General features: G+C 26.6%; 1 protein-coding gene across 1 annotated transcript in view; it reads right to left on the reverse strand.

Annotated features, from left to right (window-relative positions):
- Window positions 1-1,238: 1,238 nt before the first annotated feature.
- ctif (CBP80/20-dependent translation initiation factor) overlaps window positions 1,239-14,003 on the reverse strand; it is a 75,508-nt gene continuing 62,743 nt past the window's right edge. The window contains exons 12-13 of the mRNA XM_073824060.1: window positions 6,736-6,789; window positions 1,239-2,343 (exon numbers count right to left, since the gene is read on the reverse strand). Coding sequence (XP_073680161.1) covers window positions 2,128-2,343; window positions 6,736-6,789 — 270 coding nt within the window. The 3' untranslated portion in view covers window positions 1,239-2,127. The remainder of the gene's footprint in view (window positions 2,344-6,735; window positions 6,790-14,003) is intronic.

Raw genomic sequence — 14,003 nt, forward strand, 5'->3', positions numbered from 1 at the left:
CACACAAGCTAAAGTGTGTCTCCCATCTGCTATGTGTGTGTGTGTGTTAGACAAAAGAAAGCCTTGCTTCTGTAGAGTCAGCGTGATCCCAGCTGGACGCCTCTGTCGGCCGACGGCACGCTTTTGACGCCCGGGGGGCCGAACGGGACGGATGGATGAAGCGCCAAAGAAAAGACGCGAGAGCTCGTCCAGTCTCTGGCGTTTACAATTCAGTGAACATGGCCACAGAATATCTTTTTATTTGGATTTTGCTTAAATAAAATGAAGCCTGTTTTTAGGAGCATTAAGACTTTGTGCACATTGATGCTTAGTATTTCCATAAAGTACATTTACCCCCAAAAATGGTTAATTAAAATGAAAAATATATTTAAAATATAATGCATTTGAAAAAAAAGATTCAGGGGAATGCTTAATGATTGCAAAAATCATTAAGACTTTGTGCACATTGATGCTTAGTATTTCCATGAATACTAAGTATATACGTACATTTACCGCAAAAAATGGTTAATTAAAATCAAAATATATTAAAAAAGATTTAGGGGAATGCTTAATGATTGCAAAAATAATGGTAAAATTAAACAAAAACAGGGAAAAAAGATTTTTAGGAATTTTATTTTTTGCTTAGTGAAATGATGCCTATTTTTAGGAGCATTAAGACTTTGTGCATATTGATGCTTAGTATTTCCATGAATACTAAGCAAATATGTACATTTACCCCCAAAAATGGTTAATTAAAATGAAAAATATATTTTAAAATTTAGGGGAATGCTTAACGATCGCAAAAATAATGGCAAAAAATTAATAAATACAAATAGTGGGGGAAAAAATATTTTTATGCATCTTATTTTTTGCTTAGTAAAATGAAGCCTATTTTCAGGAAGAATCAGAATTGCTGCACTGTGACAATTTTCATAAATATTAAGCACATTTGTAACCCCTCAAAAAACTTTTTTTTTAAAATATTACTTCAATGCAAAAAAATAAAATTAATAAAATAAAATTCTTAAAATTATCATCATTACTCAAATGCAAACAAAAAATGTATTAATTTATTAATTAAAATGTATTATGTATTATGCATTAAGTATTTATGCATTGTGAAAATAAATTCTCAAAATTACTATTAGTTCTTTAATGCAAACATTTTTTTAAAATGCATGATGTTTGCATTAAAAAGTAGCATTAAAAAGCATTAAAAAGTATTAATTTATTAATTAAAATTTATAAGAGTGTTTAAAAAAAAAAAAAAGTGAAAATACAAAATTGAATTAAATTTAAAACTTTAAATAAAAATAATTTTTTACAATAATCCTCATTACTTATTAAAAATATCAATTTATTAATTAAAATGTAAAGTATTTATACATCATGATCAATTTAGGGAGGGAGGATGTGCATAACTCAGAAAAAAAGTAAAACACAAAATTAAATTAAATAAAAAATTATATTGAAAATGTTCATCGTTAATGCAAAATAATCATGTTTTAATTAAATTGCAATTGTAGTCATAGAAGTATTAATGCATCAAATTTTGGGGTGGAAATGTGCTTAACTGATGAAAACAATTACACAATGCAAACAAAAAAACAAATTTTATCATTAATGCAAAATATAATGTGTTCATTCAATTATATTTATGCATCATGATATTTTTGTTGGAATGTGCATAACTGATATAAATAATGACAAATAAAATATTAAAAATAGGCTTCATTTTTTATGCAAATGTTTTTTTGTTTGTTTGTTTTTTTTTTGTTTTTTTTTCTCTCTTTCGGCTGAGGTTTTGTCTGGAGAGCGTGACAGACAGTGACTGGCGTCTGCACGTGCGCGTCTAACGACTGTCTGGTTTCGCGTCTGTACGTCTGGCTCCGCTCATGAATATGCAGATGTGAAGTGTGCACATATACATATTCATGTCAATCTGCATATTTTACCCTCTGACCCCTGGGCCAACCCCAGATCCCATAATGCCTCACGTCTCATCCGTCCACACTTGATTCTATCTTATTCCAGAATGCTTTTGTGTGTTGTAGTGTGTCCGTGGCCTCTAGTGGTTGGTTTGCGTGTGTCCTGATGGATGTTGTGTTGCGGTTCGCAGTGGTCAGGGCCTCCGGCGGCGCGCGTGCGTCATGCGGTGAGCTTCTGGATGGTTCTGTTGTAGTAGGCGGTGGTCAGCGCCTCCAGCGGGGTCCAGTGGTGAGCGTGGAGCTCGATGACCTCCATCAGGAGCGAGCGCGTCAGCTGAGACTCAGACGGACACAGCATCTTGTCCCGCACGGCCGCCAGCAGCTCCGTCATCATTTCGGGAAGCTGCTCCTCCAGTAACCGGCCCGTGCTTTGGAGCTGAAAGAAGAAACGCAGAAAAATCAACAATGACTTTAAAATCAGCAAGCTTTTCAGATAGTCCCAATGTTTCCAGAACGATAATCTCAGATAAAGTATGAAACATTAATCAGTTTCTTTGTCGTTCCACCACCACAACAACAACAACAAAAAAAAGTTCAAACAAAGAAATATATAAAGAAATTACTTTTTAATTTAAAATATAAATTTATCAATCAAAACTATATAAATATACATCTATCTTTTTTAAAAATATATTTATATATTTTTTTAATAAAATATAAAAAATATCTATTTTTAAGTATAATTACAACACTATATAATGTTATAATGTAAGGTTCATACATAAAAACAAATAATAATAATTAAAATAGAAAATCAAATGAATTTATTACATTTCATTATATGAGATAAATAAAAACAAAGAAATAATAAATTACTTAAAGACACACACAAAGACATAATTAAATATTATTAATATTATATATATTAGAAAATTTAAAAAAGTAAAAAAATAAAAAGTATAATCACAAAACTGAATAATCTTAAAAGCAGAAAAAAAAAAATCAAATAACTTTTTTATTTTTACTTATTTTATAATTTATTTGGTAATTCGATTAAGTTAATTAAAAATATATTTTTTTTAAGTATAATCACACTATAATGCCATAATGGAAAATAATAATAAATAAATAATCATTAAAATAGAAAATCAAATAAATTTATTATATTTCATTATATGAAAAAAAAAATAAAATAAATAAATACAAAGGAATAAAAAATACTCAAAGACACACACTATTAAATTATATTATTACATATATTAGAAAATAAGAAAAAATGGAAATAAATAGTATAAAAATAAAAAGTATAAATTACAAAGCTTAATAATCTTAAAAGCAGAAAATCAAATAACTTTATTTTTACTTATTTTATAATTATATTTTATAATTTATTTGATAGTATTTAATTTTACAATTTATTTGATAGTATTTAATTTTATTTATTTAGTATTTAATTCGATGAAATTCATTAAAAATATCAAAGATTTTTTTTAAAAGTATAATCACACTATATAATGCCATAATGAAATAAATAAATCTAAATAAATAAATAAATTAACATTAAAATAGAAAATCAAATAAATGTATTAAATTTCATTATATAAGATAAATAAATAAATAAAAAAATAAAAAAAATAAAAATTACTTCTAATTATATTAGAAAATATAAAAAGTTGGAAATAAAAAAGTATAAAAATAATTCACAAAACTAAATATTAAAAGCAAAAAAACTTAAATAACCTTTTTATTTTTACTTATTTTATGATGATTTTTTAAATAATTTATTTGATAGTATTTCTGTCAAATTTAATTTGAATTCATTAAAAAAAAATTAAGAAAAAGATAAAGAAAAATAAATAAATAATCATTAAAATTTAAAATCAGATGAACATTATTAATAAATAAATTAAAAATTATTAATAAATTAATTAATTAAAAAACAAAAATAAAAATTACCTAAAGACATACACACTACTAAATTATATATATATATATAAACTTATAACTATATAAACTTTTTATATATATATATATATATATATAGTTTAATATATATTTATATTAAACTATATTACACTTAAAAATTAAGTAACTTTTTTGATTTTTACTTATTTCATAATTATATTTTATAATTTATTTAATATTATTTTTGTGACATTTAATTCGATAAAATTAATTGAAAAAATGTAATAACACTAAATGAAAATGCAAAAAAACAACTTGTTTTGTAACATCTGATTACTATCATGACTCTAATGAAAAGTAATAATAAAAAAAACAATAATGTATTAATTAAATTGTATCTGTATTTATGTATTGTGATATTCATCGCTTGTGCAAAATTACACTCAAACTCATCAGCATCTATGTGACGTAACTACGAGAGTGGGGTTTAAAGGTCATGAAAAAAGGTCACAAATAAAAACTGGCTTCTTTTTCTTCATGCAAAATGCATTTTGATGCAACCTGGATGCTTTATGTGAGATTCAGTCTGTGGACTGACAGCACGTCACGGATGCGCTACATCAACATTTACTCCAAAATATCCTGTAATACTCGTTTAAAGAGGGCTGGTGAAAGACAGACAAAGAGAGAGAGCAGGAATCACTGAGTGGTTTCTGAGAGGAAATAAGATGTTCAAAGGGAGACGGACACACTCAGGCTCAAGCAAGGGTCAGAGGTCAACTCCACAGGGGGTACAGAGAAACAGATGCTAGTCTGAGAGAGAGAGAGAGAGAGAGACAGACAGAGACAAAGAGAGAAAGAGAGAGAGAGAGAGAGACTGGACGGAGCTGTCGGACGTCCAGACAGACTGTCTGCTGATGATCCGGTTTGTGGGCAGATGAGCCACAGTGAAGTACACAATGATGTATTTGTATATATTTGGATATTATTTATATTATATACAATTATTTATTTTTTTGTGCAATGACAAACTCACATTTTTTGCAATGTGCCATCATGTAGTGTAATAATTATACATATACATGTTTTAAATTATACCAAATATATACATATCGATTTTTTCCTGTAAACACAAACATGTAAATAAATATATTTTTTTATTTAATTTATAAAATAAAAAATGTACATATAATTTTAATATTTATAGAATTTTATATAAATTTGTTATATTCTATTTTTTATCTTTTGAAATAGGATTTAAAAAAAAAAAATTTTATAAATAAAATGTATTATTTTATTGTGCAATGCCAAACTGACATTTTTCTTCACTGTGCCATCATTTAGTGTAATAATTAAACATTTAAAAGTCTGTTTTATATTTTGAATATAATTGATTATTTAAATATATACATATCGATTTTTCCCCTGCAAACACAAATATGTAAATAAATAAATAAATACATATATCTTTTATTAAATTTATAAAATAAAAAATGTATATATAATTTTAATATTTAATTTATAGAATTTTATATAAATTTGTAATATTCTATTTTTTATCTTTTGAAATAGGATTTATTTTATTTATTTTTTTATAAATAAAATGTATTAATTTATTGTGCAATGTCAAACTCACATTTTTCTTCACTGTGCCATCATTTAGTGTAATAATTAAACATTTAATATAATTGATTATTTAAATATATACATATCGATTTTTTTACCCTGCAAACACAAATATGTAAAGGAATAAATACATGTTTTTTATTATTTTATGTATAAAATATAATAATTATACATTTAAATGTCTGTTTTATATTTTAAATATATTTGATATATAAATATATACATATAGAGATTTTTTTCCACAAACACAAATAGGTAACTAAATAAATAAATACATATTGTTTTAATTTGTATTATTTTATATATAAAATTTAAATGTATATATAATTTGTAATATTTAATTTATAGAATTTTATATAATATATAATTATATAATTATATATATATATATATATATATATATATATATATATATATATATATATATAAATAATGCTTTTATATAAAATTGGATTTATTTTTATCTTTTGGTATTTTTTTTGTTATTTTATGAATAAAATTAATTAATTAATTAATTAATTTATTTATTTATTGTGCAATGCCAAACTCTCATTTTTAAAAGTCTGTTTTATTTTTTAAATATATTTGATGCATTAAAAGTATACATATAGATTTTTTTCCCCCAAAAACACAAGTAGGTAAATAAATAAATATATATATTTTTTTTTAATTATTATTTTATGTATAAAATTAAAATGTATATATAATTTATATATAATAGATAAAATAGAAAAATATTTAGTTATTTAATAAATAAATATGTATTTAATTTATTATTTAACTAAATAAATAGGTATAATTATTCCATTTGCAAAGACAAATAAATAAATAAATAAATGTAATTTTACTTATACATTTAAATCTTTTATTTTTTCATTATTATTTCTCTTTGAAGCAGAATTTTTTCAATGAGATTATTTTACAGTATATATTTCATAAGATAAATGTTATTTTCATCTAGGCTTTGTTGTGAATAAATGCTGGTAAATCTGGCCACTGAAGACACGTCTTAAAACTTCTGCATTCTGTTGAGCAGAACACAAGAACATGTGCCGTATGAACACGTGCCCTTTCACAGCTGTAAACAACTGAGAAAACAAACCAAAACGGAAGGAAAAGAAACAAACAAACAAACAAACAAACCGCTTGCATTTCTAAACGAGCACAACACTAGATCCACTGTTGGGTGAAAGCATCTTCTTCTGATGAAACAGTTAATTAGACACACAGTCAAATGAGGGTTTAGGCCAGTCATTAGTCTCAAGTCTTTCATTCATTGTGAACGTGTTCAACTCACCTCCATAGAACAGCAGAGCACAGCGTCCTCCTTCACCTCCGGAGACTCCAGCAGCTAAAACACAGAAAACACATCTCACTTTAGCCACTTGATGATTTTATCCACTGCATCCAGAGTCTATATTTAAGTCAACAACAGACATTATAGGTGAATAAAGTAAAAACTGTAACTAATATATATTGCTACCTATTATCACTAGATATTATTATAATAGAAACCTTGGTTTTATGATATTATTAAAAAACAACAACAACATTATTATTTGTATTATTAGTAGTATTATTGTATTTGTTGCTGTAATAAATAAATAAACCAATAAATAAATAAATAAATAAACAAATAAATAAATATATAGTTTTTTTTAGGCAGGTCAATTTTGAGATGATACTAATCATTATTATAACAGAATGTATTAAAACATGGATATAATTCCATGTCAAAAATATAAATAATGGAAAAATAAATAAATAAATAAATAAATAAGATTATTTAGAAATGCAACTTCTAGAATGTAAATGTAAATAAATATGTATTAATTAATTGTATTTATTTTATAGTAACTACATAACTAACTAACTAACTAACTAACTTACTAAATAAATAAATAGGAAATAGGTAATAGAATGTATTATATATTTTTATTATTAATATTATTACTTCTACTATTGTCATTAATTAAATGTTTTTTTTAATATCATTCTGTTATTATTATTATTATTAGTAGTAGTAGTAGTAGTAGTAGTAGTAGTAATATTTTGAGATTATACTATTAAAACATGGATTTATTTCAAATGTCAAAGATATAAATAATGGAAAAAAAAAATAATGAAAAAATTCAACTTTTAGTATTTAATTTGTCTTTTAAAATATATATAAAAATTTTTTTTATTAATTTATTTATGTTATAATACCTACATAACTAACAAACTAACTTACTAAATAAATAAATAGGCAATAGGTAATAGAATGTATTAAAATATATTATTATTATTATTAATATTATTAATTTACTACTACTACTTCTTATTCATTATTTTTAAAACACATTTTAATATCTATTATTATTATTATTATTATTATTATTATTAGTAGTAGTAGTAGTCATTTTTTTCAGGCAGGTCAATTTTGAGATTATACTATTAATAACAAAAAAATAAGAATAAGAATAAAAAATAATATAATATTTATATTATAAAATATTTAGAAATGAAGCTTTTAGTATTTTATTTTTTTATCTTTTGAAATAGAAAAAATATGTATTCATTTAGTTATTTTATTTTATTATTATTATTACTACTAAATAAATCTTGGTTTTATGATATTTCTTAAAATATTATTATTATTAATTATATTTATTGCCGTTATTACTACTACACATACTACACATAAGTATTAAAATTATGGCTGTCAAATGATTAAAATTTTTAATCAGATTAATCAGACTTTTCAGTGGATTAATCAAGATTAATCACTATTTGCAACGACACCTGAATCCTAACCATTTTTTTTCTGAAATGCATACCAAAATATAAATAACAGGACACAGATACATAATTTTCACATTTTCATATTATGCCAGGGCCCGCATCGGGCCTGTTTTAGGCTACTCCTTATTTTTTATATTTTAGACATTCATCAATTATGTCGCGCTGGTGGAAACAACACGAGACTTTCGCTTTTACTTTCGACAACGGCACGGATGGCGCAACTGGAAGAGATCCGCGTTCAATCGCACGCAGTAGGCTGAAACTTGCCACAAAATACCGGCAAAAATAAATAATAAATGTGTCGGGGAAAGAGTAAGGACATATCTGAATTATTTATTAATAAAGTGTAGTCAATGTGAGTCAATGTCGCAAAGATCCTGCAATCTCATTTTTGGACGCGCCTTGAGAGAGAAATTTATCGTTAAGGATTACATATTAAACAAGTTTTTGTTTTAGATTTGTTTTATTTCGTTAAGTAATAATTTAAAACTTTCTATAGATATGTTTATCATGTCTGTGAGGCATGCATTTAGCTTTATTTTTGTTAAGCACTCCTGTTCAAGAACGAGACGACAGAAAGCGCATCATTTTTGTTTTCTTTATTTTATAAAAACACTGCAACGTTTTTTGGTGTATTACTTTTTCCTTTGCGAGCAAAAATGACGGATAATTTTAAATTGCTTCCACTGAAAAAATGCAAATGATTGAGCTGGTGCCTCGATGACCTGCAAAGCGGCTTTATGTATCTTCCACTCTCCACTCTGTCACTGTGTCAGTCACCGCTCTTTCGAGAATGAACCCAGCATAACTATGCAGATTTAATTCCCAAAACATAAGAAAAACGAAAGTTTCATTCAAATTCTGAATGGATTATGGCATGGAAAGTGCAAAGCGCGCTCCCTTTATTATCACTAAAAGCGTCACAAATCTTAGTTCATAGAGATCTCACAACGTTCCGTTATAATCAATAAAGCTTTCTAAACTACACAATGAATCTTTTATTTACATCGCGTCTACACTTAGTCAGGAGATGAACAACGCTGGATTGTTTGCCAGATCTTCAATTGTTTGCTTTCGTTTGAGGGTATATAGCACTGTCTACCCCAGTAGAACCGGGCCTAAGCTTGGCTAACCACTCCAGTTGCAGAGGGGCTGTCGCCCAGGCTTGTACTTGTTAACTGTACCATCATCATTCTTTTTATATTTGAATCCGTCCATAGGCTCACCTTGCTCCATCTCGCCTCTAGCTCCCCAACCACTTTCCTGACAAATAATTCGTCACTCTGCGCATGTGTGAAATGCGTTAAAAAATTTGACGTAATTAACAACAACAAAATAATTAACGCCGTTAACGCGTTATTTTTGACAGCCCTAATTAAAATATGTATTATTTTGATTATTATTAATTAATTAACACATTTTAATCCATATTATTATTATTTATTGTCGTTGTTAATATTAATAACTGCTATTATTAGTAGTACTACTACAGGTGAACATGGTAAAACTATAGTATATTCCCCATACAATTAGTAAAATTAATTGTTTTTATATACAAAGCTTTTTAAATGTTATGTTTAAATATGCAAATGATGCATCATCTAATTAATATTTTACTCATTTGTATGCATTTCCAGAACAGAAATCCAAACAATATTCTTCTTCTAACTGATTTTACAGAAAGGATTTTGGATTTCTCTTTTTATCACTCCATAAGTAAGAAAACATTTTTAAAATGTTTTTAGAAATAAAATGATGTATAAAATCAAACAAATCATATATGAGCAAACCCCTCAGTAAAATTGTAATTGAATCCTACAGGCGCTATTAATGAAGTGCAATAAAATAAACACTTAAATGTGTATTTCAGACCTTTTTGTTTTCATTAGTATGGAATAAAAATAATGTTTTTTTTTTGTGTGTGTAGTGTTTGAGCTACTAGTGCATGGATCATTAATCTGCATCTCGTCTCGCGTGTTTAACAGACTTCATCTTTCAGGAGGTCACTGCTGGTAATCCAGACGTATATATAGACCACACATCACTACACCAATCATCTTTCACTTCCTCTTTCACCGTTCCTCAAAAACCACGAGCCGACAGACGCCAGCGAGAGCAATATCAACCACGTCGCAGTCTGAACCCCAGACGACTGCTGCGACAGACAGAAGAGCAATGGCTCCGACCACAAAAGCAGAAGTGCAACTCACTCGACAGGACAAATACACTTTATTATTCTGCAACTGAGCCTTATGCAACACTTATTTCTGTGTGTGAAAGGGAATTTCAAATAGAAAACAGAACAGTTCACTTCGGTGCAAACATAATATTCAATGCATGAATGCAATCAAAACGAAAGAAGAGATGTGCACCTGTATACTTCAAAAACGAAACAAATGCATGCATTAATGTTCACCGCATTATGCGTTTCACAATATTGCGAGCATATTTAAACCCTGTGGTCTGGTTTCCCATATGTTCGACTGTCTTTTCCCGTAACAGACGCGATTATGTCATTTGACGTTATGTAAGAATGTTCTTTTGGTCTTGGCTAACGCGTTTGTGTAATGCCGAATCGCTGATACGACGCAGAGACACACGAACTTCAAATCATGATAAGTCATTAATGACTCAAATTTCATTCAGAAATGAGCCGACAGTTCTTCTTTTGGCATTGTTGTGACAGAGTGACGACACAGCATTACAAACACACCATGACTTGAGATGATTCTGCATATTGACTGGATCTTCAAAGCCTAGAGCTGAGCTTAATCAACATTTGCTTTAACTTGGCGAATTCATGAAAGAAATCCGTTACTATAGTAGAGAACCAGATCAACACTGTAAAAAAAAAACACCCGTAAAAACTGAAAAGTTGCTACCGTATTTTTTAACGGTTAAATTTTGGCAATCACAGCCAGTGTGCCAGTTTTTTTACTGTAAATTTTACACATTTTTTTTTAAGTAAAGGTAAAAGTAATAAAGAAAAGTAATAATAATATTAATAATAATTATGATTAAATACATTCACATTTTTTATTATTATTAAAAACATCCTGGTTTTATGATATTCCTTAAAAACAACAGTATTTATTTATTAAATATTTATCATAATAGAAATAAATATTGTCTTATTTGTTGCAGTTGTTCATAATAATAATAATAATAATAATAATAAACAAAAATATTGTATTTGTTGCTGATATTATTATTATTATTATTATACTTATAAAATGTTTTAAAACATGTATTGTTATTATTATATCTGGGTTTTATAATATTCCTTACAAAACAATACTATTTATTTAAGAAATATTATTATTATTATATCTGTTGCTAATAGGATTTATAATATTCCTTACAAAACATCAATGTTTATTTACTAACATTATTATTAATATTATTATTATATATTGTTTTTGTTATTCCTTACAAAACAATAATATTTATTTAATAAATATTATTTTGTGTCTGTTGATAATAATAATAATAATAATAATTATCATTATTATTATTATTGATATTATTATTATTATTATATATTGGATTTATGATATTCCTTACAAAATAATAATGTTTATTTAAAATATCACTGTTATTATTAACATTATTATTATATATTGGTTTATGATATTCCTTACAAAACAATAATATTTATTTAATACATATTATTATTGTATTTGTTGCTATTGCTAATAATAATGATAATTATTATTAAATATTATTATTAATTTAATTTGTTAAGTAATATCATACAACCAAAATATTTATTTCTTTTTTTAAATACAAGTTCTGGTGTGCAGCACCTTATTTGACAAAACATAAAAAAATGCAACTTTTTGTTGTACATTAATTGTTATAATGTATTTTCATTTCATTACTCTTTAAAAGATTGATTCAGTTGTTAAAATTAAATTATTTCATAATTTTATAACATAACATTTTATAACCTTTTTGCATTTTTTTCTGAATCTACAAAAAAAAAAAAAATCTAAAGAACACACAGAAACCAGAAAAATAAAAATGAATTAATGTATCCTTATGAAAAGCCAGCTTATTCTCTGACGTTTACTTTTTTCATAAGGTCAAACAAAAATATGGAATGCATTTCTTTACCTATTAATGGTATGAAAATAATATTGTGATAAATATTGATATCAAATTATATGGGCTAACATATTTGGTTATTTTTGAGGTTCTCGCCCCTGAAGGATCTGTGTGTGTATATAAGCGTCTGAAGAGATCTACTAAGATGACTAGCAGAGCGGCGAGTGGGAAAAGCGCTCAGGCGGTGACACAGGCAGCCCTTTGTAAAGCAGGGGGCCTGCAGGGGCTGACGAACGGCGCTGATCAAAGCTGACGCGAGCGGCTCTGGATTCTGTCTCAGAAAACAGCTGACAGCTCCTGCACAAAGCCACAAAAACCAGGAATCTCATTCAAACAGACTCGCCCTTCAAAATATACTTGACTTCACTCATCGGTGACCACAACAGCACTATCCATAACACTACAGCAGACATTTACACAGATCAGCTACTTTAAGCCATACAATCTACACTTGTTTGCCTAATGTTTACCTATAATGTTACTCAAAGTTATTACGTAAAATTTAAACTGTTACTGTTCCTTTAAGACTTTGTATGTAACTGGCTCCTGACAATCTGGTTCTTCGTGTAGTGAATATTACAGTATAATTCTACATACTACATCACTCTTTGGTTTCAGAAGACAATACGATGCCTTTAGTTTTAGTCTTGGTTCTCGAAAAAATTAAAGATAATGTGCAATGAAAGATAACATGCAAGATTAATGTCAATTAGCCGGATGTTAAACAGATGGCAGAGCTGGTCTGGGAGTCAAGGCAAGCTTTGCTGTTTAGATTTTGTTTTCTGATTACTTGATGTAAAATAAAATAAAATAAAATAATAAAAAGTAAATTTAAGTAAAATAAACTAAACTAAAGTAAAATAAAATAAAACAAAACAATAAAAAGTAAATGAAAGCAAAAGTAAATAAAAAATAAAATAAAGTAAAATTCAGCTTTGATCAAAGAAATAAATCACATTTTATAACATATTCACATAGAAAACAGTTATTTTAAATGGTAAAAATATTTCACATTTTTACTGTATTTTTGATTAAATAAATGCAGCCTTGGTAAGAAAATGAGGCGTCTTAAAAAAACATTAAAAATCACAATAACCCCAAACTTTTGACCAGTATATATGTTATATATTCTACAATAGATACTTCCTTATCTGTAAGATTTCAATATATTCATAACATTTCCAGCCTTAAAAATCTCACATATATCTGCATGTTTCCCTCAACTGTGGGAAATCTGTTTTAAAACTTTTCTTTCTAAAATAAATAAAATAAAATAATGTTTAATGAAAAGTTTTAAGCTTTTATTCTGCAAGGATGCATTAAATTGATCAAAAAATTACAGTAAAGACAAAGTAAATGCTATTTTTTAAAGTTTTATCACAGTTTCCACAAAAATATGAAGCAGCACAACTGTTTTCAACACTGAAAATAATCAGAATGTTTCTTGAGAAGCAAATCAGCATAATAGAATGATTTCTGAAGGGTCGTGTGACACTGAAGACTGGCGTAATGATGCTGAAAATGTAGCTTTGATCATAGAAATAAATTACATTTTACAATATATTCACATAGAAAACAGTTATTTTAAATTGTAAAAATATTTCACATTTTTACTGTATTTTTGCTTAAATAAATGCAGCCTTGATGAGAAAACGAGACGTCTTTAAAAAAAAA

This window comes from Garra rufa, chromosome 19 (genome assembly GCF_049309525.1).
Source record: "Garra rufa chromosome 19, GarRuf1.0, whole genome shotgun sequence".
Lineage (NCBI taxonomy): Eukaryota > Metazoa > Chordata > Actinopteri > Cypriniformes > Cyprinidae > Garra > Garra rufa.